Source organism: Lepidochelys olivacea, assembly GCF_965140295.1.
Source record: "Lepidochelys olivacea isolate rLepOli2 genome assembly, chromosome: 25".
NCBI lineage: Eukaryota > Metazoa > Chordata > Testudines > Cheloniidae > Lepidochelys > Lepidochelys olivacea.
Genome location: NC_140435.1, coordinates 14,794,265 through 14,821,134, shown reverse-complemented (window position 1 = coordinate 14,821,134; position 26,870 = coordinate 14,794,265). Strand labels below are relative to the sequence as shown.

The following is a 26,870-nucleotide window of genomic DNA, read 5'->3' as shown; positions in this document are numbered from 1 at the left end:
CTTTGAACCTGGCCTTGTGCTCCTTTAGCTTTGTGTGCGTGGACTGGGGTGACAGCGCCTTGTATTGTTCAGCTAGCTCCCATTCTGTTAGGAGCAGAGCTGGCAGGCCCAGAGCACTTCTGTATGTCAGGCACAGCTGGAGGCCAATTCTTGTGGTATGGAGTCTCTCTGAATGGACACGTTGACACTGCGTCTGGTCAAGGAGGAGGATATCAATGGTGGTACTTACCCAGATACTTTCCCTGTCATTACCCTGTAGCATGACTCTTGTTTCTGGAGACTGTTTAATTCCAACATGACAAACCCAAATGTTGAATTCAGTTTTTGAAAACTCCTGGTGCTGGGTGACCCAAAACACAGCCACAGGACTGTTAAGAGCTAGAACCCTAAATGGGCGCCTGAGCTTCCCTCGTTGGGGGGGAAGACTGGTAAGAGCGATGCATTCACACAAGCATTGATCTCTCACAGGGAGGATGGGAGTACCTGTCTAAAAGTGCCGTGTAAGCGCTACTCCCATGTCCGTTAGTCAGCCTGTACCCCGTCAATGCTTCAGTAATCCCCAGTGTACTCACCGTTCCCACAGCCTCTCTTACTTCGTGTACTGGGCTCCACATGTCAGCTGCTGGCTACCACACCTACAGCTCCAGTGTAGCTACAAGAAAAGGAGGACTTGTGGCACCTTAGAGACTAACCAATTTATTAGAGCATAAGCTTTCGTGAGCTACAGCTCACTTCCTCAGGGAGCCATATCAGACATTAGCTGGGACGGGAATGAAAGGACAAGTCCTGCTGGTTTTAAATACTGCAAAATAGCAATCAGGAGGGAGTCTTCCCTAGCTTTTGGCCAGAAACCCTCAGGAACAACCCAAGGGAATTCAGCAAAGAGTCCTGTGGCACCTTATAGACAGACGTATTGGAGCCTAAGCTTTCGTGGGTGAATACCCACTTCGTCGGATGCATGTAGTGGAAATTTCCAGAGGCAGGTATAAATATGCAAGCAAGGATCAGGCTAGGGATAACGAGGTTAGTTCAATCAGGGAGGATGAGGCCCTCTTCTAGCAGTTGAGGTGTGAACACCAAGGGAGGAGAAACTGCTTTTGTCCTTGGCGAGCCATTCACAGTCTTTGTTTAATCCTGAGCTGATGGTGTCAAATTTGCAAATGAACTGAAGTTCAGCAGTTTCTCTTTGAAGTCTGGTCCTGAAGTTTTTTTTGCTGCAGGATGGCTACCTTTAAATCTGCTCTTGTGTGTCCAGGGAGGTTGAAGTGTTCTCCTACAGGTTTTTGTATATTGCCTTTCCTAATATCTGATTTGTGTCCATTTATCCTTTTACATAGGGACTGTCCAGTTTGGCCGATGTACATAGCAGAGGGGCATTGCTGGCACATGATGGCGTATATTATATTGGTGGACGTGCAGGTGAATGAACCAATGATGGTGTGGCTAATCTGGTTAGGTCCTGTGATGTGTCTCTGGTGTAGATATGTGGGCAGAGTTGGCATCCAGGTTTGTTGCATGGATTGGTTCCTGAGTTAGAGTTACTATGGTGTGGTGTGTAGTTGCTGGTGAGAATATGCTTCAGGTTGGCGGGTTGTCTGTGGGCGAGGACTGGCCTGCCTCCCAAGGCCTGCGAAAGTGAGGAATCGTTGTCCAGGATGGTTTGTAGATCACTGATGATGCGTTGGAGAGGTTTTAGCCGAGGACTGTATGTGATGGCCAGTGGAGTTCTGTTGGTTTCTTTCTTGGGCTTGTCTTGCAGCAGGAGGCTTCTGGGTACACGTCTGACTCTGTTGATCTGTTTCCTTATTTCCTCGTGTGAGTATCGTGGTTTTGAGAATGCTTGATGAAGATCTTGTAGGTGTTGGTCTCTGTCTGAGGGGTTGGAGCAAATGGGGTTGTACCTCCGTGCTTGGCTGTAGACAATGGATCGTGTGGTGTGTCCGGGATGGAAGCTGGAGGCATGAAGGTAGACATAGCGGTCGGTGGGTTTTCGGTATAGGGTGGTGTTAACGTGACCGTCACTTATTTGCACCATGGTGTCCAGGAAGTGGACCTCCCATGTAGATTGGTCCAGGCTGAGGTTGATGGTGGGGTGGAAGCTATTAAAATCGTGGTGGAGTTCCTCCAGGGTTTCCTTCTCATGGGTCCAGATGATGAAGATGTCATCAATGTAGCGTAGGTAGAGAAGGGGCGTGAGTGGACGAGAGCTGAGGAAGCGTTGTTTCAGGTCAGCCATAAAAATGTTGGCATATTGTGGGGCCATGCGGGTGCCCATAGCGGTGCCACGGGTCTGGAGGTGTCTATGGTCACCAAATTTGAAATAATTGTGCGTGAGGATAAAGTCACGGAGCTTAGCAACCAGTCGTGCTGTGGCATCATCAGGGATACAGTTCCAGACAGCTTTCTCAGTCAGGGCGAGGATTTTAAAATCCTTTGGCTGTCTTCCTATTCTGCAGCTAGATCAGTAGAAAACAGACCTTTAACTGGAAATGAAGTGCAAAGACAGCTCGTATCAGAGGCCTGTTGGCAGCCATACTGGGATGCCACCACAGACATTTGGTTATCTGTCCTAGCAGCAACAAAGGGCCTAAATTGTCTTCATGTCTACAAATTTCACCCCCTCACAAGAAATAGCAAGCTGTTTATATTGGCAGACTCCTCATGGTAGAAACGGAAGGACCTATTGGTCCATCCTGCAATACCTGCAGCACACTAATACTTCTCCACCTGAGCACTGGACGGCATAGCACGGCACTTTAAGATAAACTGCTGTAAGGTAAACAGAAGGCTGACCTTTCCCTCCGTGTTTTACAGAGAGATTTAATGGCGAGAGTGAATGAAGTCAATGAGTAGAATCAGGCAGTGTGCTAGGCGGGGATAGCGTTCTACGCAAGTTTCCCAATAGACTCTCTGTTTAGACCTGCATTCTTGGCTTTTGATTGTCATGCCTATTTGGAGATCATACAACCAAATAAGGAGCTGGATGGAGAAGTGGAGGAGATTGTAAATGGCATGGGGTGGGGCTCATTCCAGTTCTTAGTTACGAGGCGTTCACATGCTCCAAACCATCATAACTGGACTGGCGCAAAGTAGAGCTATCGTGGGCAGTCTCAGCAGACACACCAAGGAATGATTAAGGATGGAGAGTGACCCCTTAACTGAAAGGTGCTCCCTTTTTGTCCAGTTGAGGAAGGGGTGGCCTTGTGGTCAAGGCCCTCGACTGGGACTCAGGAGACCTGAGTTCTATTCTCAGTTCTGCTACAGGCTCCCTGCATGACCTTGGCAAGTCACTTCATCGTTCTGGGCCTCAGTTCCCCAGCTGTAAAATGGGGCTGATAATCCTCCCTTTGACTGACTTGTCTGCTTAGACTGTAAGCTTTTTGTGGCAGGACTGTCTCTTGCTAAATTTTGGTGCAGCACCTGACATGATGGAGTTTTGATCTTGGCTGGGGCCTCTAGGTGCTATTGTAATACAAATAATAGTAAGTGATAGGTAGCATCATGTTGGGATGGGAGAATAGTTAGTGCTGTTGCTATCTATGCTGTACCTGTTTTGTGGATACGTAGAGGACTTTAGATCTGGCACCTTTCACTAGTGCTCAGGTTTTTTTAATTAAATATGAAGATCAGAGTGACTGGTGCTGTCCTGTCCTTTGATCCTCTCTCATACTGATTTGCACTTGGCGAGTCACAACCTAAAAGTGTTTCCAAAGAGTCTGACTTGGGTTCCTGTACATTGCACCAGCACTTTTTCCTACTGTGTCAAGAAACTGGGATTATAGATTTTAACCCAGCTGTTCTGAGTGGCTGTCTTCGTTTACCAGTTCATTTCTAAGCACCATGGAGCACAGATGTAACAAAGCTGTCCATTTAATATTATGAAATTAAACTCAGTCTGTGCACGTGAGTACAAGACAGAACCTTTGAGGCACCTTGTTATCATCTCCTGTAACCAAGGGCTTTTCTTTCCATTTCAGGATTCTTCATACCTCGATGAGCTCTCCAACAACTCCCTCTTCTCATCCCCCGCAGACTCCCTCTCCGACATTGCTGATGCTCAGGACTTCCTGCCTGCCGACAGCCTGAACCATGTGCCAACAATATGGGATATAAACACGTCGCAACAGAACCAGATAGAGGTAAGTGAAAGTCCCTCTCCTTTCCTCCCAACTCAGAAATTCAAGTCTCAAGACCTGATCTTGCAGCTCTGTTACCAAATATCTGCCCCAGGAATTAGGAAATCCATTAGGGGTGAAGCAGTCCTCCCTTGAGACCCAGATGACGTGCTGCTGCCAGTGAGGCTGATTCAGTGTCTCAGGGAGGGCTCTGGACACCCCATTCTAATGACATTTCAAAGGGCTCCAGCTTTGAAATCAGGTTCAGTCCCTGATTTTGAACCTCTTCATTGTGGGACCTTGTTGCACTGGCGTAGTCCATTGAAATGAGTGCACACCTGTAAGTAATACTTTGCACTCTTTCAAAGCACTGTACAAACATTAGCTTAGCCTCCCCACAGCCTGGTGAAGTAGGTATGTTCAGCATCCCAATGAAAGTGTGTTCTTAGGACATTCAGCCATCAAGCTGCCCACAGGAAGGGTAGCTACAGTGTATGTTGCATTGGGTCCATTAGAAATATTTTCAGCTAGATTGTTATGCTACGTTGAGCTGTCCCAGTACCTATGTCTATCATACATTCCTTTTCTATGGCAAATATTTCTTCTTCTTTTGTGACAGCAGGAAAATTCAAACCCTATATTGTTTTGAAAGTAGCTCCAAAACACTCTAGTTTTTAGTGTGGATGCCCATTAAACAACATCCCACTCCCTCCTTTCCATCTAGTTAATTAGTACTGCTCATTTATTATTGTACAACCTGATATCAGCCACTGGTATTGGGGAGGAGTTTGGATAGTTAGATGAACTGGTAGCACAGAAATGTGACAAATCTCTAGTTTTGATTTCATAGTGAGTGCTCACTATCATGCACTTTGTTTCCCAGTACACCACTGTCCTTTGTTAGCTGTCATACAGACCCCTGTGGAAAGCAAGTCTAATGGCAGCCTTGGCGACCCCATTAAAACCGGGTTGCCATCCACTTTGGGGTCCCGATCCACAATTTGAGAACCGCTGATCTAAGGCTATGTCTGCAATACGAGCTAGGGGTGTGATTCCCATGCTCAGTCTTGGGTTTAGTGTGTAGGTGATGGATGATGTTGGTGGCCTGTGATATGCAGGAGTTCAGACTAGATTATCTGGTGATCTCTTCTGGCCTTAAATTGTAACTCTGACATTCTCTCTTCGAGCAGACTCACTGGTTTCAGGTGAGTTTGTACTCACTGCTACCATGTCTACGCTGCTGTTTGTACTTACGCTAGCTCAAGTATGCACAGCCCTAGCTTGTAGTTTAGACATAGCCGAAGGTAGATAGGCCAGTAACTAGACAAGTTTGAACATAGAGCACAAGACGCTTGAGGGGAAAGGAAGAGCTGAACTGTTTTAATCAAAGAAATGTCTGTAGAGACCACACTTGGATGCATTGAAGTTGCTGATGTCTTATTATGCCCATTCTTTCATTTATTTTTTTTAACGTGGAAGCTTAAAACACTGTTAAGAATGTAGCTCCTTTGAGTGTATGTTTTTTAAACACATAAGCTATGTTCAGGATTTGACATGTGAAAAGTCTTCAGTTGTAGATGTATAAGATATACAATAATAATATGCCGAGCAGCACAAAGAAAGCAAGAGAAATGGGTAATGTTTTGTGGGTGTGTGAAACTAACTCACTTTGTCAGAACAATAGCCACTGTTACTGTTGGATGCTGCCATTTATATCTTCCTGTCTGCCAATTAAAATGACCTTCCTTCACACTGATTGGGTTCATAACAGGACAATTAGCTCAGTGGCGTTCCATTTGTCAGTGATTTCCTTGTGGAAAAAATAGCTAATTGTTTTGAACATTGTTTTATCTTTGCTCTCCGTATTCTGAGGGTTTTTTAATTGATTGTTCTGAGCATTCCGAGCATTTCCTCACGGAATGAGTTAATTTAGTACATGCAGCACCAGGATTTCAGTTTCATTTTTGCATAGGTGTCTGAAATTCGCAGTATACTGGCAAAATAGATCACCTGATAGAGAGCACTGAGTGGTATAGTTTTTTTTATCTGAATTTTCAGTACACAATTTTCATTATATTAAAGAAGACAAGCGAGCAATGTATTGCAAGGTCATGAGGTGAAAGTTAGCCTTCAGCCCATGATAATGTGAGATTATTACACTGCTTGTATGATTGTTGCAAGATAAACATCATGTGAATAATCTCCTCTGGTGTATTCATACCACAATAATATTAATATTCCATAAGATTGCAGATGTTTTTGCTTTTCCATAGCCATATACTGCTTTAACAGAGCTGCAGTATAAAAATCAGCCATCAGTTGTGTGATGTCAGGAATAACTCAGCCTGACGTGATCCTAATCAGTTCTGATATGGTGATTTTATTCCATTTTGGTTGATCAAATATCTGTTTCCATAGAAACAAGATAGAGTCATGAAGCATTGTTAGGACACTTGTAAATTTCATTGTCTAACTTCAAAGCTCGAAATGTCTGATGTGTTAATTTTGGAAGTTTTTACAAGTGAAGGCTAGTGAGGAGGTATTAGCCAGCATCTCCCTTTGACATGTCCCAGGCTCCAGCATGCACTCTGCTAATGGGAATTGCATTGCTGGTCCTGCTAGTCCAGGGTCCTATTTCTGATAGTGACTAGGACCAGATGCTTCAGAGAAAGGTGCAAGAAGATGCCTGTTCTGGAATAAGCTCCCTATAGGGTAACCTTCTTCCTAACCCCTATCAGTTAGTAGTTAGTTTATGCCCTGAAACATGAGGGTTTGACCTTTTATTTTTTATCATATTAATGTAGCAGTAGAATTTCTCGTATTTAATACTGTTTAAAATCTTACTAAGCTCTCTGCGTCAATAATGTCATGTGGCAGTGAGTTCCACAAGCAAATGGTAGGTTACGTAAAGAGCATTTCCTTTTTTTCAATTTTACATCTGTTGCCTTTTAGTGGGGGAGGATGTTTACTCAGTGTGAGAGGAAGAAAATTTGGGGAACACTTCACAATTAGACTCTGCATTTCTAAGCCTCACTGATAAATTTTGATCCATATGCTGTAGATCGAGCCTCCATTCAGAATGTGGGTGACTACACCCTTGAGAAGGGAATAGATGGACTCCATGACAGGCCTTATTTGCTCATCCCAGATGAGATGTTACAACTAATAGGGGGAAGAGGCGTTTATAATGACACATTAGTTCTGTTTTATCATTTCTGGAAGAGGGACTGTGGGAAGGCAAACCACCCCGCAAAATATCTTAGGCATTCAGCAGACAAAACACAGTTGCATAATTTGTACGGGGATTGTGAAATGTCATTTAAAAATACTCATTGTAATCTAATATGATTTCTCACGACCATTTTAAAGAACCCCTTGAGTTCTTCAAATCAGTAAAGCAAAGATTAACCCTTTGAAGCATGCAGCTGGAGTTTTTTTGACCTGTCAATGCATTTTAGTAATGTTGATCATTCAAGGCACTTTTTAAAAACTTCCTCCCAGCCAGATCCAGAGGAGTAATATTTATACAGAGAGGAGTCAACTTGTCAACTGACAATTTCATTTCCTATTGTTGTATTAATGAAATAGGCACAAAAGGGAAATAAAATAAGACAAGGAGGGAAACAATTGAATAAAATGAATATTCAGTTATACAAATGTCAGTTGCTTTATTAAGTGAGCATCTCTCCTGCATTCTTCCCTCTGTTCCTATATGTGGAGTGTGTATCTTTCACACAGTATTTTCCTACATGGAACATATGTTACAGAGAGGAGTAAACTAGTGTGTGGATCGGAATAGAGAAGGGGAGGAATTGTAGAAATTAGAATTGGAACTGGCCTATTAGATCATCCAGTCCAACTCCTTATCGCTGCAGAATTGTTCCCTGGAGTACATTTTCTTAATGCCCCAAGCAGTGGGACATCCACCACTTTCTTTAGGACACTGTTCCACCTGAGATGAAGATCTAGGGGCACCAGTGAGATCTGTACACAACAGCCATATTGGTATATCTAAGCTTATACGCTGAAGATGCCATGAGTCAAGGAAAGATCTGGGTTATCTTTGCAATAAAGAATCATCTTTCCTTGTCAGAGCTGAGGCTACTCTGCCCTTCCATTCCAATGGAATGGGGAGGTCTGAGTCTTTTCTAGTGCCTGAGTAGAAACTTTTGTACCTGCTCTCCAGATTTGTTGGCACTGCAAACATCTCTGCCAGCTTCTTTCTGGTAATTCTGACTCAGACTTCCAGTAATGGAGGACAATTTCTTTCTTGCTTGCTTTCTTAGTAAACAATTATAGAGAGTTTGCTTATGACCTTCCCATGGCTCACTTCTGCCTTTGGAGGGTGTCTGTCTGTATATACTTGGCACCCGTCTCTGGCTGTAAATTGGAAGCGCTGGTGCTTGTGGAGCAGTTGATTACTTTTGGACTCCCTGATTTTCTGGCTTGACTTGGTTCTTCCTTTCAGGAAATTCCAGTATGGTTTTGGTAGTGCAGAGCCAGAAAAAGGTTCTCATCAATTGTGTCTTCCCAGCTGGAAGTGTCTTGGGAGCCCTCTTTACTAGTTTTGGTGTGGTGCCTGCAGATGTTATGACCATAATGAGCTCTGACGTAGCACTTTTCATCCAGAGATCTCCAGCTATCCCATACTGCAGTATGATCCCATTGGTTGATGACTCCCAGGGTTCCTGGTTGAGTTCCCCAATGCAGAATGAAGCCACTGATGCTGCTGAGCAGAAAGTGTTGAGAAAACCCACAGCACTGCTTTAGAGTCTTAAACCACAATGTTTCGGGAGTGGCGCGGCAGTTTTCTACAGAGCTGCTTCCAAGACAGACAGGAAAGCAGCCCTCTGTTCATGAATGCCCACTGCAGAGAGAACTCATGGTGCCCTTGAGAACACCATTCAGATGTTGAAAGGGATACTTGACTTATAAATCCCCTGAAAGTGGCAGGATTTGTACACATAATTCATAAACATGATTGGAAGGCGGGTGAATAAACACAACATGTCAAAGACGAAGCTACGCCCTGGGGTGTTCAGCATTTGAGGGCAAAGGTGGCATTTCAAGATGACCCGTTTTAACACACATGCTGCTGTTACGACGTTGTAGGTAAGACTGCTGTTTTGCAGGCACGTTCACAGCATGGAAGGAAGCACACATGCACACTCTCGCCATGTCTGCGTCCACATACAAAACATTCTCACTCTTCATGGGAAAATAGCCTTCTTGGCTAGTTCTCCAGCATGCGTGTGATGCATACAACGTGGAAGAGGCATGCAGAGCAATTTTCATTTACTTCCTGAATCAAGCCACTGTAATATATAAGTACCTCAGTCCTGGGCACAGGGCAAAAGTGGATTTTGTGCTTTCCTTTCATGACCTGTCACTGTTGGTTTGGATGGATGGGTATTAAGGCTGCTTTCTCAGATGTGTGTTTTCTATTCCAGCTGTTCTCTCCCAGCAGACCGTTCACAGGCTTAGAAAGTTCGGAAGACCATCCCCCAAACACCCCACTCCTCATAAGCTATCAGGTGAGGAAGAGCATCTGACTCTGCGGGAACAGGCAAGAGGCACTTACCCAGATATGAAAAAAAGGATCTGGCTAAAGGTCTCCCCTGGAAAAGTCATGATTTAAGAATCAGTCAGATGTTTCTCTAGCCATTGCCCTTCCCCCAGAGAGTCTTAAATTTCCCTCATTGGAGCCTCACTGATTCGAGGGAGTCATATCTGCTTCCTCTACAACTGAGCTCTAAACCACATTAGCTAACAGTATTTAAAGGCTATTCTGGTTTAAAATGATGTGGTTTGGCACCCACGGTAAGTGGGACCATGCCATGTTCTAAACTGGTTTTGATCCCTTGTGTGGCTCAAGTTAGAGCACAGTTGGGTCCTGCTCACACTGACCAGCCAAACCATCTTAGAAACTGCTCTTATTGCTGCTCCCTAGTACAGTATGGACTGGGCTCTAAAGGTGGCTTGCAGTGCACTTCCTGGACCACATGGGAGAGGCCCCCTCAGTCAGTTTGCCCTGTGCTGCTGTGTTGTATCAATGAGATGAGTTGAAGTTGAGGGGCAAGTCTGTGTGCTTGGGATGGGATGGTTTAAATGATGGTGCTTGGCATGTACCTAAAACCACATGTCCAAAGCTCTGAGGGATATTAATATTCAATCAACATTATGTTTAATTTCAGTCACAGACTCAGGCAGAGGAGGATGATGAAGGTGATGAGGAAGAAACGGAGGAGTTGGGGCACACAGAGACCTATGCAGATTATGTACCTTCAAAATGTGAGTTGTGTGGCAGCTTTTTCATTTTGCCTTGCTGTCAGATGGTGGGAAACTGATTTTGGAGCCCTTGCTGCTCGGCCTAATATTCCCTGTTTTTTGCAGCTGAGGACATTGGTGTTGCATTGCAGCCCCCTACATGCACATTTTTGTAGCTAAACTTTGCAGGCCGGCTTCCCTGAGCCTGTATGCTGTTCCAGTCTCTGGGGTCTCCCTGGTTTAACAGCAGATCTGGCCGTTGCTTTTTATTGAAGGTGGGGCTGAGCAGATTTTCAGCAATCTACATTTTCCCCTGAAAAAAGGGGCTGGCGATTTTGGGGATTGCCAGGAATCCTTTTGCCAAAGGGAGCAAAGTGCAGTGTTTAGAAGAAACATATAGTCAGGACCTCTTTGTTATATTCCCAACTCTGCTGCTGTCTGACTGGCCTTGGAGAAGTCACTTAACCTCTTTGCCTCAGTTCCCCATCTGGAAGATGAGGATAACACTTCACAAACCTCCCAACACCCGAATGCTAAGTGCTTTGAGGTCCTTGGATGAAATGCTCCATAGAAGTGCAAACATCAATTATTTGACTGTTTCCTGTGTCTCCCTTCCAGCTAAGATTGGGAAGCAGCACCCGGACCGCGTGGTTGAAACAAGCACTCTCTCCAGCGTTCCCCCGCCTGACATTACCTATACCCTGTCCCTTCCAAGCTCAGTTGCTGACAACGGGTTACTCTCTGCACTACAGCTGGAGGCCATCGTGTATGCCTGCCAGGTATGCCAGATCCACCTTGCTCAGCTCTCTTTCATGGGTAGATAGTAATAAAAATACACTGTGCCATTCTTAAATAAGATATTAGGCTGAGTTTCCAAATAGCCTCTTGTATAGAAAATAGAGCTTGGAAGCACTGGATTTGGACACAGATTTTAAATGTCTTGTAAGGGCGTGTTGTCTAAAGCAAGGGGACTGGGAATGAAGACTCATGGGACCTGATTTTCAAAGGTGCCAAGTGCCCTCAGCTCCCATTGACTTCAGCCAGAATTGTGGGTGCTCAGCACTTCTGATGATCAGGCCCTGGGGACCTATTCCCTGCTCTGCCACTGTATTGTCACTTAACTCTCCAGGCTTCAGTTTACTTTGAGACGTGTGCAAGACCTGCCTCTGTGGGAGCTCTGAGGGTTAATCGGTGAGGTGCTCTGAGCCCTGCAGATGAAAGGCACTAGCAAAGGGCAAATCAGGGTTAATTCCTAATTCTGGTTTTGAATTTGCAGCAACATGAAGTTTTACTACCCAACGGGCAGCGAGCTGGGTTCCTCATTGGCGATGGTGCTGGGGTTGGAAAGGGCAGGACAGTTGCTGGGATCATCTTTGAAAATTATCTGAAGGGGAGGAAGAAATCTCTGTGGTAAGTTTCCCTTCTTTACTGTAAGAGCTTGGAAAGTTAACTTAAGGCCAGGCGCCAGGAATTCCTGAGTGCCAGCTTTGTATCTGACTCACTCTGTGGCCTTGGGCAAGTCATTTCCACCTCTCTGTGCCTGTCCGCTGAAAATATTTATGCTGTAGAGGATTAGTACAATACTTTGGAGAGGCAAACCATGTACCAAGTGGAGAGGACGCTAGAGCTTGTTCCTGCTCCCTTTGAAGTCGATGGGAGATATCCCTGGACTTGCGTGGTGCGGAATCAAGCCCCTAACAGATGGGTGTATAGTGCAGAATCTCTGCACATCTTATCACAAATGGCAGTTCCTGTTCAGGACTTGAGGCTGCTGTAGTGTCTTGTGTTGAGGTGTATGGGAAGTTTTGCTACACCTCCCGTTTCTGTAGTCAGAACTCTTGATCTCATACTTGCATATGCACTAAACTCTACACAGGCTGTCTCCTCAAGACAACCAGCTCCTCTGCTTTCTTTTAGGTTCAGCGTCTCCAATGATCTCAAGTATGATGCTGAAAGAGACCTGAAGGACATTGATGCCCCCAACATTCCTGTGCATGCTTTAAACAAGGTAGGGAGGAGAATTCAAGACCTTTTTCTGGGGGCGGAAGCTTGCTACTGGCAGCGGGTAGATGAAATGGTCCTAAGCAAAGCATGCGACTCAGATGTCCTTGCCTTTGGGTCGTGTTCATGCTACAGACAATAGCAATGAGTGGCCTGGTTATTGTTACCGTCCTGCCATAGTTACATACTTGTGAGGCTCCTGTGTTGCATCACAAGGATGTAGCAGCTTTGGGTACTTTGATTTCTGCAGCAGTATTAATCCGTGGCTCAATGCGAGTGCAGCCTCTAGTGGAAGGGCCACGTGGCATGTGCATCATGTTCATTGTTCCTGGCGTGGTTTTGTAATGGCGAATGTTGGACCTGGTACAGCTGTATTGTTAAGACCTTAGTATTCAGAGGCCACAGCTGAAGTGGCCTAAATCCACAATTTCCAGTGGTGCTTCCATGGTGACCCTTTTCCAGGCCCGCCAACAGCAATTCCAGGCCCCAGGGCAGAACAGTCAATGGGCCCCCAGCCTGCGTGGATGCGGTCTGTGCAGCTGATGCCCAGTGAGCTGCTGCTGCCTGCGCTGGCTGGTACCTAGCAAGCTGCCAACTGTGCGGCTGGTCACGCTCTTCCGGCATGGCCAGGGCTTCCACATGCCCGCCTGGCGGCCTTCGCCGATGCCGTTACCGCCCCGCGCTCGCTTAGGAGCCTGTTCAGCTGCCCGCCCGGGCAATCTAAAAGGGCCCGAGGCGCCCAGCCACCACTGTGGTGGCTGGGGGCCCCCGAGCCCTGGGTAGTTGCCACCTTCCCCCACCCCCTCCATCCACGGGCTTGCCCTTTTCTGATCTTGTTAGGGAAGAGGGACATACAAATCCAAGTTTTCTCCCTGTAGGGGCTGCCAAGCATGCAGTACTGTTGACTCTCTAAACATGCATCTAATTTCAATCCAGCTGAGTTAGTGCATTTCTTAACCACCTCCTTTCAAGTTTGTGTCAAGCAGGCACGAAAATTAAATTGCCGCTTAAAGGAAATTGCTAAGTAGTAATTGTTCAGCAAGATCTTCCATACCCCTGTTCCAGTCTCCAGATCATTCACAGCCCGGTTGAACCTGTCAAGCTGCCTGCTAGTTTCTCAGAACGCTTCTGGCCTGATTTTCAGAGGTGTTGAGCACCCAGAATTCCCACTGAAATCAATGGGATGTGCATGTGGTTAGAACCTCTTAAATCAGGCCATTAGTCCATTGAGCCCACTGTGTCCTCATAATCAAAAGGGCTCTGAATAGCACTTTCTTCACATTGAGGCATATTTTTTTCCTTCTTATAGTTAACTTAGTTACAGATGAAGTCGAATGATCCTGTAAGCTAAACAATAATCTCCCCTTCAATCTCTGCAAAAGAGGAAGCCATCTCTAAAAAAGGAAACAAACCAGAGGAGAGGATATTTAAAATAAAAACACATTAAGCCTTCTACATTGTTGATTAAAAAGAATTAAGTGACTTCGGTCAGCCAAGAAATTGAAGTCCAAGTAAAGTTTCCACTCTTCGTTAAAATGCATACAGATGTGTGCACATGCTGATGATTGGAGGGATATATCTAGGAATGTAAAGTCCTTGCCATCATGGAATCTCTGTGCCAAATACTAGCATTAAAGAAGTCCGTTATTAGCCAGCTTTCTTGACCATTCTCTTCCCATATGGGCTCTGTGATGTAGCAGTTGCTTATATAAAGCAGATGTGTACACCCTGTATCATCACATTAAAAAGTCATCTGCCTTCATCAGTTTTGGGTTTGGACAGGGGATGGAATAAAATGAGCTATAAATAGCATTGTAAGTGTCCTCTTTCTTTTTCCTTCCCCCCCGTAGATTAAATATGGTGACACAGCTACCTCAGAAGGAGTCCTATTTGCCACTTACTCTGCTCTGATTGGTGAAAGCCAAGCAGGCGGACAGCACAGGACGCGATTAAAGCAGATTTTGGACTGGTGCAGGGAGAACTTTGACGGAGTTGTATCCTAGAGAAATAGCAACATGCCTGTAATTGTGCTTTCACAGCGAACAAAGATCACCGAGATCAGCTTGGGGCTTGTGGTGGATGTTCCAGTGGTGTAAGGGGGGAAAGCCCTCCGTTCTCCAGAAAACAGTGTAGCTGTGAAACGGGTGGGCGTTTCAGAAGAATCTAAGTGATTTAGGAGCACAGTTCCCATTAAAAGTCACTAGAATTTATGTTACTGAGGCCCATTTGAAAATCCCACCAGTGCCAGCGGGTGGGCATGGGGAGAGTCGGGTGTATTTGTGAGTAACAAGCATTTTCAGCATTCATACACCTTGGTGTGTGTTTGGGTAATGGGGCATCATTCAATAGGAAATATCAGAGAGGGTGGAGATCTACCACAGACTTTGGAAAGCCGGGGCCAGGGGAGAATGGAGTACAAGGCTTCATGCAGCTATGGAGCTGGTCCACGCCCTGGATGTTTGGTGGTGGTTCAGTTCCACTGGAAGGAGATGGATCGTATGTTTCTCTCTTCACCCAATCATTATTAGCATTAGTATTTATTTATATGACCATAGCAGACTGCGCACCCTTTTGTCCTTGACTAAGATTCCCTTATAGATTGTGTTTGATGAATGCCACAAAGCCAAAAATGCCAGCTCCACTAAAATGGGCAAAGCAGTGTTGGACCTTCAGAACAAACTGCCTCGAGCTAGGGTCGTCTATGCCAGTGCCACAGGTGAGAGTCTGTACCAGGTGATTCCCAAGACCCCAGGTGTAAACATGCAGAAGTGGCCCAGTGCTCTAGTCCTCCCCGTGTGGAAGATGTCCATAGCCCAGGTTAACTGCTATGGGGCTGATAAAAAAAAAGAACAAAACATGTTGTAAAATTCAATTTTAAACAGCAGAAATGGACACCCCTAGAGGGTGTGTTGAAGCATCAGATGCTCTAATCCCGTGTATCATCTTAACGCAAAGGAATGCAAAGCAGGACTCCTAGATTCTGTTCCCAGCTCTGCCACTGACGTGCCATGTGATCTTTGGGCAAGTCGCTTTAACTTCCCTCTACCTGTTTGTTCATCTGTATAGTGACTCTGACCTGGTGGGTGTATTGTGAGAATTAGCATTTTTAAAGCTCCCTGAAGCCTCTGCTGAAAGACACCGTGGAAGTGTGAGGAATAACTCTCCTTTTTAAAATGCTTACGTATATTTCTAAGCTCTCCAGAGTGAGGGTTCACTTGAGGCCTGCTGCCCATCACTTGAAGAGGTTACCTGAGGCAAAACTGTTTATAGTTGTTGTGTCTTTGCTAACAGCACATTCTATTCATACAGGTGCCTCTGAGCCAAAAAACATGATTTACATGAGCCGGTTGGGGATCTGGGGGGAGGGAACCCCCTTCAGAGCGTTTGATGAATTCCTCCATGCAATTGAAAAGAGGTAGGTCATGGGAGACCTTTCTGGTTTCCCTTTCTAGTAATCCTGTATTTGGCAACAACCTTCATTTGGGTTGAGGAAAAAACACTGACTTTGAACCAGTAGCTCGCTGGCTGTGCTGGTTCAGCTCCCTTGTGATATGCAATGTATGGCTAATACTTTCCAAGCCATCCCACAAATCTTACAGCGAATGCTTTGTACCTATTTCATGATGGGTGTTAAATGCCACAGTAACTGCCAATATCTCTGCAAAATAAAAGGAAAAATTAATTTTATTGGGCCAGGCAGTGAGGAAAGCAGTGCGGTGTAATGGTTAGCATAGGGGATTTACAGTCAGGCCACTTGACACTGTTTCTGGCTCTGTCACAAACTCAGTAGGGTGTGAGAAAACAGAAAGGTAAAGTGACTCACCCACCTGTGAAATGGGGATAAGGCCTGCTATGTAAATGCCAGGATTGTGTGGTGCATTCTATTACTATTTGAAGACAACTTAAACAAGATGCCAAAGCGAAACCTCCCGAGAGGTTCTGAATCTCCAGACAAGCCTACTCCACACTGCAACTGTGCAAAGGAAAGGAATTTCGTCACTGGCTGTGTCTCTTTCTTCCTCTTCTGCGTAGGGGTGTTGGTGCAATGGAAATCGTGGCTATGGACATGAAAGTGAGCGGAATGTACATTGCCAGGCAGCTCAGTTTCTCTGGAGTCACTTTCAAGATAGAGGAAATCCCACTGGATCGACAGTACGAGCTTGTCTACAACAAAGCAGCGCAGCTGGTGAGCTAGTGTTTCTCTGTAGATCCCCAGCATCCCACATTCCTCCCCAGAGAGCTACTGTATAAATCTGTTTCAGAGTAACAGCCGTGTTAGTCTGTATTCGCAAAAAGAAAAGGAGTACTTGTGGCACCTTAGAGACTAACCAATTTATTAGAGCATAAGCTTTCGTGAGCTACAGCTCACTTCATCAGATGCATATCGTGGAAACTGCAGCAGACTTTATATATACACAGAGAATATGAACCAATACCTCCTCCCACCCCACTGTCCTGCTGGTAATAGCTTATCTAAAGTGATCATCAGGTGGGCCATTTCCAGCACAAATCCAGGTTTTCTCACCCTCCACCCCCCCACACACAAATTCACTCTCCTGCTGGTGATTGTGTGGGGGGGTGGAGGGTGAGAAAACCTGGATTTGTTTCCACGATATGCATCTGATGAAGTGAGCTGTAGCTCACGAAAGCTTATGCTCTAATAAATTGGTTAGTCTCTAAGGTGCCACAAGTACTCCTTTTCTTTTTGTATAAATCTGTGTTTTGGTTTGGGGGATGTGGAGGGGGGTTGTGAAGAGGAATATTGTGCTCAAGAAGTTGAATCCATTTAACTACTGCCTCCTGCATCATTAACAAGAGCATGGGGCTCATTCAGTCATTTGATCAGCTCAGTTGACATTGTGGCAGAGGACAGACTCGTTGGCATGGATTGATTTTCTGGTGGGGTGGTATGCAAGATCAGGATGGGGTGGGAGGCGTCTGCTTTTGCTGTTGTCTGTATATATGAAATACATGTGTGTGTAACGTACATTTGAAACACATTAGAAAGTTGTTCAAAAATCATAGAGTAAAAAATAGTCATCTGTTCTCAAGTACGTTTGCTCATGTTTATCATAAAACAGCGCCAAGAAACATCAGCATTCATTCTGAACTGTGGGACATTAAACACCTGAAATCGCCTATTAAACAACATAATTAAACAACATCATCCCCTATTCCATGAACATCTGTTCAAACGTACTTGAGAACAGATGGCTCTTTATTTTTACTCTGTGATTCTTGAACAACTTTCTAGGGTTTTTCAAACGTTAAGTGCTGAATACTGATAGTCTCATTAGTATTCATTATTATTTGTCTTGTGGTAGCACCTGAGAGTCATGGATCAGGATCCCTTTGTGGTAGGCACTGTGGAGATGCGGAACAGAGTTTAATCATCCTCCTGAATCAGCGCATGGGAGGGTGTAAGGGGACATCAGAATAGCTGCAACCCAAAACTTAGGTTTGATTTTTTAAAAAGGAAAGGGTGGGGTTAGCTTATAAAATTTCAAGAAATATTTCAATGGCGCTGCTGCTTTTTTCACATCATCATCACTGGCCCTTTGGTTGGATTTAACAATATTCCCTTGCAGCGTTTTCAACCCAGACATTGCAGTGTTGGGCAGAAGGTGGAAATTGACCGGTCTCTTCATTGTCCTAGCTAAATGGAGCACAAGTAAACAAAAAGCATAAATAGGGAAAATAAATTTGATATTCAAAATCCTGATAGTTTTAATAACCTTGTGTGTTATGGTGACATGAGTTAGGGACTGGAGTATTAACCTGGCCCTTTTGTCTGTGCTTTCAGTGGGCAGAGGCGATAGCGGTGTTCCAGCACGCGGCCGACATCATTGGCTTGGAGTCTCGAAAGTCCTTGTGGGGTCAGTTCTGGTCCGCTCATCAGCGCTTCTTCAAATATCTCTGCATTGCTGCTAAAGTCCGACGCCTCGTTGAGCTTGCCAAGGAGGAGCTGGCAAAGGACAAGGTACGGTATTAGAAGCCAGGTGCAAAGGGTCAATAAGTGTTAGTCCAACGACATCCATTGTGCATCCCTCAAGGTCTTATGTGGGCATTCAGGTGAATCATCGCCGGTGATAGTCATCTTTGATGCCTGTTGTCTTTCTGCAGAATAAAACCTCTTTGAATGTTGAGGCCCAAACATGAATTGTATAGAACACAACCTCTGTACAAACAGAGGAGGGTGGGGTAAAAAACTGGAATGAGGGTATTTTCATGCACTTGGACACTAGTCCGTGATTGTACGCAGTGAAAAGGTAGCATATATCTTCTTATATCCTTGACCTAAAGGCGTCTAGCCTCCGTAGGTGAAACCAGGATTTCAGGTGCTTAATGTCCCACAGTTCAGAATGAATGCTGATGTTTTTTGGTGCTGTTTTATGGTAAACATGAGCAAACCTACTTGAAACAGCATTCTGAGTCGAGTTAGAGTTGAAAGATATACTGGATTCTCCAGCTCTGCATGGTTAAATATACCTGGCATTGCATTCATTTGAATGGGCTTTGGAAATTTCAGAGAGAGATGCTGGGGAAATCAATTAGTTGTAATAATAAAGCATCGTAACAATGTTTCTTAACATCGTGGATGCACGTATAACCTCAGGCAATGACAGGCAAAGTCTTCAGCAGGAACCCAGTTTTAGGGCCAAGATATTACTGTGTGTATCTGGGAAGAGTTGGGGTTCAATGCAGAAGGTGCTGGCAAACTGTGAAATGTAATCTCTTCTTGAGCTGATAATGGTTTGCTGAGAGTGTTGCTGCCCTGCAAAATGTAGCGTGACCTCATCTCGCTAACACACGACCGTGCTGCCCTTTTGATTTCTCCCCAGTGTATTGTCATCGGGCTCCAGTCCACTGGAGAAGCTCGCACCAGGGAGGTCTTGGACGAGAATGACGGGCACCTAAACTGTTTTGTCTCTGCTGCAGAGTGAGTTTAACCCCCTTGTGCTTTGAAGGGCAGGAATCATGGGAGGCTCAAAGGCACAGTGAGGAGGGCTCTGTACCGGGGCTGCTTGTACTTTATGGTCCTGTGAATGCAATTCCTTGAATCCTAAATGAGCTTCACATACAGAGGACACTTATGCTGGACTGTTTTAAGACACTGTGTTTCCAAAAGTGAGTTTTTGTACTAAGAGCCTTGAAATCTGAGTGCAGTGGTCTTTCCTGCTCTTTCACACGCAGCTTTAGTAATTGTGTGCACACGAGGACTGCCAGATGTGCAATAGCCTGATTTGTGCACCCAGATACAGATTTGCATGGGCACAACAGGTGCACACGCATTTCTGTGGGAACTTCCATCTCACCCACTCTGAAAAATGAGACCCTCAAAACTGAGAAGTGGAAAAATAAGTGAGCAATAATCTGATTCAGAGACAGATCTTGAGATCTTACAAACATGCTGTAAGGTGAGATGGCATCCCTGGATTTTGGACTATCTCTTTTTGTCCCACCAAAAATCCTGGTTTCAAGAACGTTGTCTTTCAGCATCAGTCCAAAGCAGAACATAGCATTAGATTGCCTTCCCCCAGTAACGCACTAGTTTGTGGTGGTTTGATTTATGTATTTCTGCCTTAGTTAATTTGAGAGCTGATTGTACCCAGTGCACAGTCAGCTGTGGACAATGGGGAACATCTTCAAAAGCACTGAGTCCCATTTTCTAAAGTATTGTGGGCACTGTAGGAGCCTAAATCCTTGGCTTTCAATGAGACTTAGGCACCTAACTCACTTAGGTGCTTTTGAAGATGATCCCGTATTCCATGAACCTAACTGTCCCTGCACATCAGGTGGCAGGAAACCAAACTGCCTGACTGATATAAGACCCAGGTGAGTTACGTTTCCTTAGGGCCTGTGCAATCAGCAGGGCTTGTGTTAGATTATTTTTGTTTGCATCAGTTTTTATTGCTGATGAAAACAACTGGAGCGAGCTAGACTTGGTGTGAGCTATCGAAGTGCCAATCATCCCTGCTCCTCCAGGGTATCTCAGTTTTGGCCTATTCCACCCCACTCCCCCAGAGCAAATACTCGCTTGTTACTTGCTGTAGAGTTGAAGCAAGTCAGGCTTCAGCAGCTAAGTTGGTTTCTCACTTGAGTTGGATATCTGCATAACACAGGCCAGAAGAGGTCGTAGTAGAGGATCATAATGGTCCCCTCTGACTCCTTATTCAAAGGTGGTGCTGTTAGTGACCACTTGTGCTGGCCAGCTCCGTCCCCCTCCTGTGGGGCAGACGTTTACTTGCTGGGCAGTACCATCTCCTAATGTGTCTGCTTCACAGTGTCTGATTGCAGCTTCCTGGTTCTGAAGCCCTTCAGCAATAGGCGGGTGTTCTTAGGGGAGTGTGTTTGCAAAGGAACAGTTGCTGACAAAACAAGAAGGGAAGGGCTGCTTGCTGTTTGTGCAGGGGAGTCTATAAAACTTTGTTAATGGGGATTCCAGTGGAGAAGGAGAGAACACGGATGGCCAGAAGAATAGCAAGCCGGATTTCATGGCGAGGAGACTCAGAACCTGAATCCTGGCTTGAAGGAACCAAAGTGACTCTCAGCCTTCTCTGGGTCTCAGCTCTGTACCCAGAGCCAGCCTGGCACTGAGGGCAAAGGGCCTTTCCAGTACCACATAATAGCAATTGTTCCTACCCCCTCTGTTCCTTCAGGGTCTGGTGGTGTCTCTCAGTCCCTGTAGCACCGTTCCTGGTGGACCAGTCTGGTCTGAGAGCCCCTCCTTATTCCCCAAGTACCCCTGTCTCACAGCAGGTGGGAATCATGCCCATACCTCTCAGCTGTTGCTTTCAACATTTGTTTCAGCCCAAGCTCATTCAGCGCTGCCTTTTCATTGCACATGGCCCAGTCCCTCCCAATCCAGCCAGCATTGAAGCATTTACTCTTTCGTTTGCAGTACAGCCCACCAAAGCATCCATTTGATTTCCACCTCTTCTGATTTTTCCATCCACCTAGACCCACAGTGTGTTCCATGTTTTGTCACTGGCCTTTGCCCTGCGGGCAAGCACTTCCGCCTTAGGTTAATCAAAGCACATTCCGTTAGACAACCGGGACCCAGAGTCTCCGCCATTTCAGGCGGGTCAGTTACACGGCACAGGGTTGGAACTGCTAGGCCACATCACACCCAGAGAAGATGTTGGCTGTTGGAACGTACTGGATTTTGCAGTAACAACTTCCAAACATAGAGCGCGTCACACTTAAACCTTGCTCTCAGTTGCTCTCTGAAGTTTGTGCTGTTTTGGGCGGTCCCATAGCAGTGCGATGCCCGTAGCATTTTGTGTTTCTATTGCAACAGCACCCTGGCACTGCTGTGCTGCCTCCATTCAGCAGGAGCAGCAGGCAGTCTAAAGCAGAGAGCATTTCTCCCCGTGTGCAGCAACACACAGCATTCACTCAGTGTGCATCCTGTAAGGCTGAGGTCCTGCTGGAGTGAGCCAAGCTCTCTCGCTTCACTCACACAGTTTTCCATCAGAACACTCTGGTGAAATGCTGCAGCCAGCCTCCTCCTCCTCTCCATTCGAGTTGATGTGATTCCTCAGATCCAAGCTGTACTAATCGATAATTGTTCAGAATCACTAACAGTTAGAGAATGCTTGGTTTAGCCCATTTTCCCATAAATATAGCGATCTCCTAAATACCCATTGATACATTATAACCAGTAGATGTTCCTACTCCTGGTAGCTAGAATAAATTTTGCATCTTACTTTCAGAGGCGTCTTTCTATCACTAATTCAGAAGCACTTTCCTTCAACCAAAAGAAAGAGAGAAAAAGGAACTGGCATTAAAAGAAAACGTAAGACCACCTTCCACCGCCCAATGTCTGACCTCCTGCCTTTCCGCCTCGCCCCAGCTATCAGCCTTTTCATCTCCTGTTCCCTTCCCCACTTCATGCTTTGCCTGGGTTTGGGTTTGCCCTCCCTTAGATCCCTTGCTACAGTCTCTCACCCTAGGCATGTCGCTAGTTGCAGCTCTCCATGTCATCTTTTTCCCCCACAACTCACCTCCCTTCCACCAAATCACTTCCTAGCCCCTGGGATTGCCCAGTAGCCATGCCCCTTTCCCCCTGCAGTGCAGACTGCTAGACTGACAGGCAGATTTTGCTAGACTCCCAGCTGCATATCTGAGGCCCTCTTGCAGCAAGGGGTTTTTCTCCTCTGCCCCTTACATATAGGGTGGCAGGTGCCCTGGAAAATACTCAGTTATCTACCCTATTCCTGGCTGCAGCTGCAGGTAAGAACTGTCTCCTGTACAACCTGTGTTCCCTCTGTGCTGGGTTCCTTTGCAAGAAGGTTGGACCCTAGCTCTCATGCCCATGGTTACACCTGGGAAGTGGGATATGGGAAAAGGGGGAAGAGGAGAGAGTGGTAAAGACTGATTTACAGAGATTGCCCTGGCAAACTGCTGGGGTTCTCTGCCAGCTGAGACAAACAGATCTGTAATATCTTGCATGGCTGGGGCATTTTCACTGTGCTGGGAATTCAGTCCTGATGCGACTGGTTTTCCTTCCTGAAACACTAATGCACCAGCCCCTCTCTTTGCCTAAAGATTTTCCTTTAGGGATAGCTGAGCCTGTGGGTTCTTTCCCCCCAAGGGGAGAAGAGGAAAGTAGCTGCATGGCCAGGTGAGAGCAAGGTGCAGTTTGCACATTGCCATGTGGCCGTCTTCAGCCCTGGTAAAAGACTGGCTTGTTCTTCCTCTCTCTCTTTTTCCCCCCATGCCCAAACGTCTGCCTCTCTGATCTGCCTTTCGCTTGGGGCAACCTCAGCTCCCCTGTGACCTATCCTCCATTCTCTGAGCCAGTGCTTGCTGTTCTGTGCTGACCTGCCCCTTGGGCACTCTCCCCCCCGTGCTGATGTGGCTCGCTCTCCCTCACAGGGAAGCAGAAAGGCCGCTGTGCAAAGGTGCTGAAAGGAATGTACGACATGGCGGGCGTGATCAAGATCAGCGACGACAGCAGCACTGATTCGGAGGTAGGGCTGGACAGCGACTTCAACTCCTCCCCGGAGTCCCTGTTCGACAATGACGACGTCATCTTTGTTGAACACACCTACAATGGCTTTGCATCCGAAGACAGAGGTAAGCTGGGGTTAATCCCTTCCCAGGCCAGGGACAAGCCAGGCATTTGCGAAAGGTCAGGGGACAAGTGTCTGGGCTTATCCTGGTCCCGTACATGTGCAGAATAACATTCCGAATGGATCTGACCCTGGCTTTGCTTAGCACCCTACGTGGGACAGCAGCGTTGAAGTTCTGCTACAGAGGCGCCTCTCCAGGTGTCTCCCCGGGGACAGTGAGGGTCCTGTTATGTATGGGAGTGGCCGTGCTTCCTTGGCAGGGATTGGTCGGCTGTCGCACCCACCAGCTCAGAGCCATTCCTTGAATCTCTTTAGGGAGGTTGAAGAAATGATACCTGCAGACTTCCTACCCTCCATGTTGTTCCAGGCTAACGCAGACTTGCTTGGCTATCCTGCACTGACCAAGTGGGGGACCACCGATTCCCGCATTAGGAGCAAATTGACGTTTGTATAATAGAATGATTGGCTTGTAGCTGATTTATACCTAGTTGTGGTCAGACTTGGGAGGTGGGGTGGAGTGGAGTGTGGAATACCAGCCGGCATGAGAAATCTGTCCTGCACACTCCACAACAACATCCAGCAGCAGTCCTTGCTCTCTGAATCAGACCCCTCCTCTCTTGAGCTTCAATCTGGGTCACTCTAGGGTTCTTCTTCACGCTGGTCCTGAGCTCTGTGGCTGTTGAGTTCCTTGCCATCTCCTGGCTGGATTCTAAGCACCTGCCTTTCCACATTGCAGGCAGTTTGCACTTTCCAGGGTCCCAGAAGGATGTGCATGGCCCGGGAGTGCTAGAACATGTGGAGAAAATGAAACAGGACCTCCTATCAAAAGTAAAAGCACTGGGCAAAGAGCTACCTCTCAATACCTTGGATGAGCTGATAAATCACTTTGGGGGCCCAGAGTACGTGGCAGAGGTATGTCATATTATGGTCGCCTGGCGTTGGGCTCAGCAGCTCAACCTGCTGTTTGTGGCTCTGACCACTAGAGGGTGCTGTAATGCCAGCCCTTGGAGAGATAGAGTTGGGCTCCCAGCCCCACGGGCACATCTAGGCTCTGTGGTTCACATCTGAGTGGGCAGCCTTTGGCTAACATTGGCGCTCCTGTAGACTAAGGCCATGTCTACGCTACTATTTACGTTGGCAAAACTTACGTCACTCGGGTGTGAAAAAAATACCCACTTGAGCGACATCAGTTTCGCCGACAGAAGCGCTCGTGTCCACAGCTCTCCTGCCGACATAGCTATGGCTGCTCGTTGAAGGTGGTTAAATTATGTCGACAGGAGAGTTCTCTCCTGTCGGTGTAGGGCGGCTTCACGGGTGATCTTACAGCAACGCAGCTGCATTGGTACAGCTGTGGTGCTATAAGGTCTCTAGTGTAGACATGGCCTTAGTTCCTGACAGTACTTATCCAGTGTGTGATGGCGAGGTAGCAGGAGCTCCCTGAGGGATGCCCCCCCCTTTATGCTTTTTGCATTATCTTCCTCATATTGAGGCGCTGGGTTGTAACCCCCTTCTTTCCAACCCAGGACAGGCTGGACCTTGCTACTACTTATATACTGTGCTCTTGGCACTTCCTTACTGTGACCTTGGACTAGTTACTTCACTGCCTCAGTTTCCCTAATTGTAAAATATAGTCTCCAGGGCAAAAATTCCCTCTGGAAGCAGTTTATTGCTCCAGGTCTGGCCAGTGTAGACCCCTGCCCAGGTGTCTACCTTTATATTTACTTCCCAGATGTTCCATTTCACCCTTGCGCCCCCACTCTGTCTGTCCGTCTCATTAATGACCTGTTTCTTCCCTGGCGGGCCATGTAGATGACTGGCCGGAAAGGCCGGGTGGTGAGCAGACCTGACGGCTCCATCATGTATGAGTCCCGGGCTGAGCAGGGCCTCTCCATAGACCACGTCAACCTGAAGGAGAAGGAGCGTTTTATGAGTGGGGAAAAGGTGAGTGAGGCTCTGAACCAGAGACCCCTGCAGCTGCACACTTGAGAAGATGTGGACTGGCATAGTGCTTGTGGGCAGCTACCCCAGACGCATGATGGACCTTGCAGTCACTGGCTTGCCCCAGATGTGTGCGCCTGTCTCTGTCAGTCCCTTTGTGCTTCACCCTGGAAGCCTGGCACTTGACCATTCGCTTTCCAGAGGAGAGCTGGGCATGACAGTAGAACCTAGCAATGCTGCTCTTGCAGTGGCCAGAGGGGGCACTGCAGAGTGTCCTGTGGGATTGCCTGCCCCAGAGTCTGAACACCCTGCTGGACCTAGGATGGAGGCCAAGGATACAGATCTCTCACATGAGTAGGGCAGAGCACTAGACAGCTGTGCCAATCCTCAGGCACATAAAACAAATATGAATTGGGCATACTTGACCTGCTGGGAAGTGACACGGAGGCAGGGGGCCCTCAGTGGATCAGGACGAACTGTATCCTGGGTTTTCTCTGGGCCTGTCCCTGAATGCTTTCCATGTAGCAGTTCTCCCAGATCTCTGGGAATACCATTGCATCTCCTAACTCCTGCTGTGTCTCTCTTAGCTTGTAGCAATAATCTCCGAGGCCTCCAGCTCAGGGATCTCTCTCCAAGCAGACAGGCGGGTGAGGAACCAGAAGCGCCGGGTCCACATGACACTGGAACTGCCCTGGAGTGCAGACCGAGCCATACAGCAGTTCGGTGAGCGCCGAACATTCTCAGTCACTTTCTCCCTCTGCTCAGTGGCTACAGGGTATAGTTCTGCCCTGTGATTTTCTAGCCGCCCTGCAAACGAAACACCCGCCTGGCCTTGTTCTGGAGCCACAGGGAGCCCAGTTGTGTTCAGTGGCACAAAGGGCTAGCCCCAGAAACATGGGGCTCATGCAGCCTGCCAGGAGGCCAGTCCAGGCACGAGGCAGCAGTGATCAACTTTCCTTCAGGAAAGGTGCATCGCTGCCTTGGGGTTGGGGTGGGGTGTAGTTGATAAAGGGAGAGGGTAGCTTATCTGTGGGAGCAGAACACTGAGCTGCTCCCCCCAGATGCTGTTCTGGAGCCCATCTTGGTGCCTAGGGGATACTTGTCAATGGCACAGAACCTTTGAAAGTCTCCAGACTGGAATAACTAGGGGGAAATGAGGGGCTGGACTGGAGTGTCATCTCATGGTGCATCCAGGATTGGGATGCACTGGCAGAGCTGTGTGTGTGAAGCTAGCTTGGCACCCGACCATGCTCTGAGCCAGGGGTGAAGCCAGCCTCTCATCACAAGAGCAGCAGAGGAAATGAATGTACAGCTCCACTTTAAACCTGGAGTGATTTTGTGACTGGCCAACCGGCTGTGATCCTGGAGAGGTCAGGGCAGCAGCCCTGCTCTGGCAGTGCCAGGTGGGAAGGTCTGGCAGCACAAAGCCGATGAGAGAAACTATGTCCCTACTCCCCAGAAGAGAAGCGTT

The 26,870-nt window shown here is 46.9% G+C and overlaps 1 protein-coding gene across 2 annotated transcripts in view; it reads left to right on the top strand.

Moving 5' to 3' along the window:
• The window catches only part of SBNO2 (strawberry notch homolog 2), a 108,077-nt gene that overhangs the window by 68,283 nt on the left and 12,924 nt on the right, over nt 1–26,870 (top strand). For both annotated transcript variants that reach the window (XM_084614662.1, XM_084614663.1), the window contains 17 exons: nt 3,978–4,139; nt 9,566–9,649; nt 10,310–10,406; nt 11,001–11,161; nt 11,659–11,792; nt 12,300–12,390; nt 14,234–14,377; nt 14,982–15,099; nt 15,693–15,798; nt 16,416–16,569; nt 18,187–18,363; nt 19,226–19,323; nt 22,100–22,182; nt 23,265–23,465; nt 24,198–24,373; nt 25,271–25,402; nt 25,987–26,122. In XM_084614662.1, coding sequence (XP_084470788.1) covers nt 3,978–4,139; nt 9,566–9,649; nt 10,310–10,406; nt 11,001–11,161; nt 11,659–11,792; nt 12,300–12,390; nt 14,234–14,377; nt 14,982–15,099; nt 15,693–15,798; nt 16,416–16,569; nt 18,187–18,363; nt 19,226–19,323; nt 22,100–22,182; nt 23,265–23,465; nt 24,198–24,373; nt 25,271–25,402; nt 25,987–26,122 — 2,254 coding nt within the window. The remainder of the gene's footprint in view (nt 1–3,977; nt 4,140–9,565; nt 9,650–10,309; nt 10,407–11,000; nt 11,162–11,658; nt 11,793–12,299; nt 12,391–14,233; nt 14,378–14,981; nt 15,100–15,692; nt 15,799–16,415; nt 16,570–18,186; nt 18,364–19,225; nt 19,324–22,099; nt 22,183–23,264; nt 23,466–24,197; nt 24,374–25,270; nt 25,403–25,986; nt 26,123–26,870) is intronic.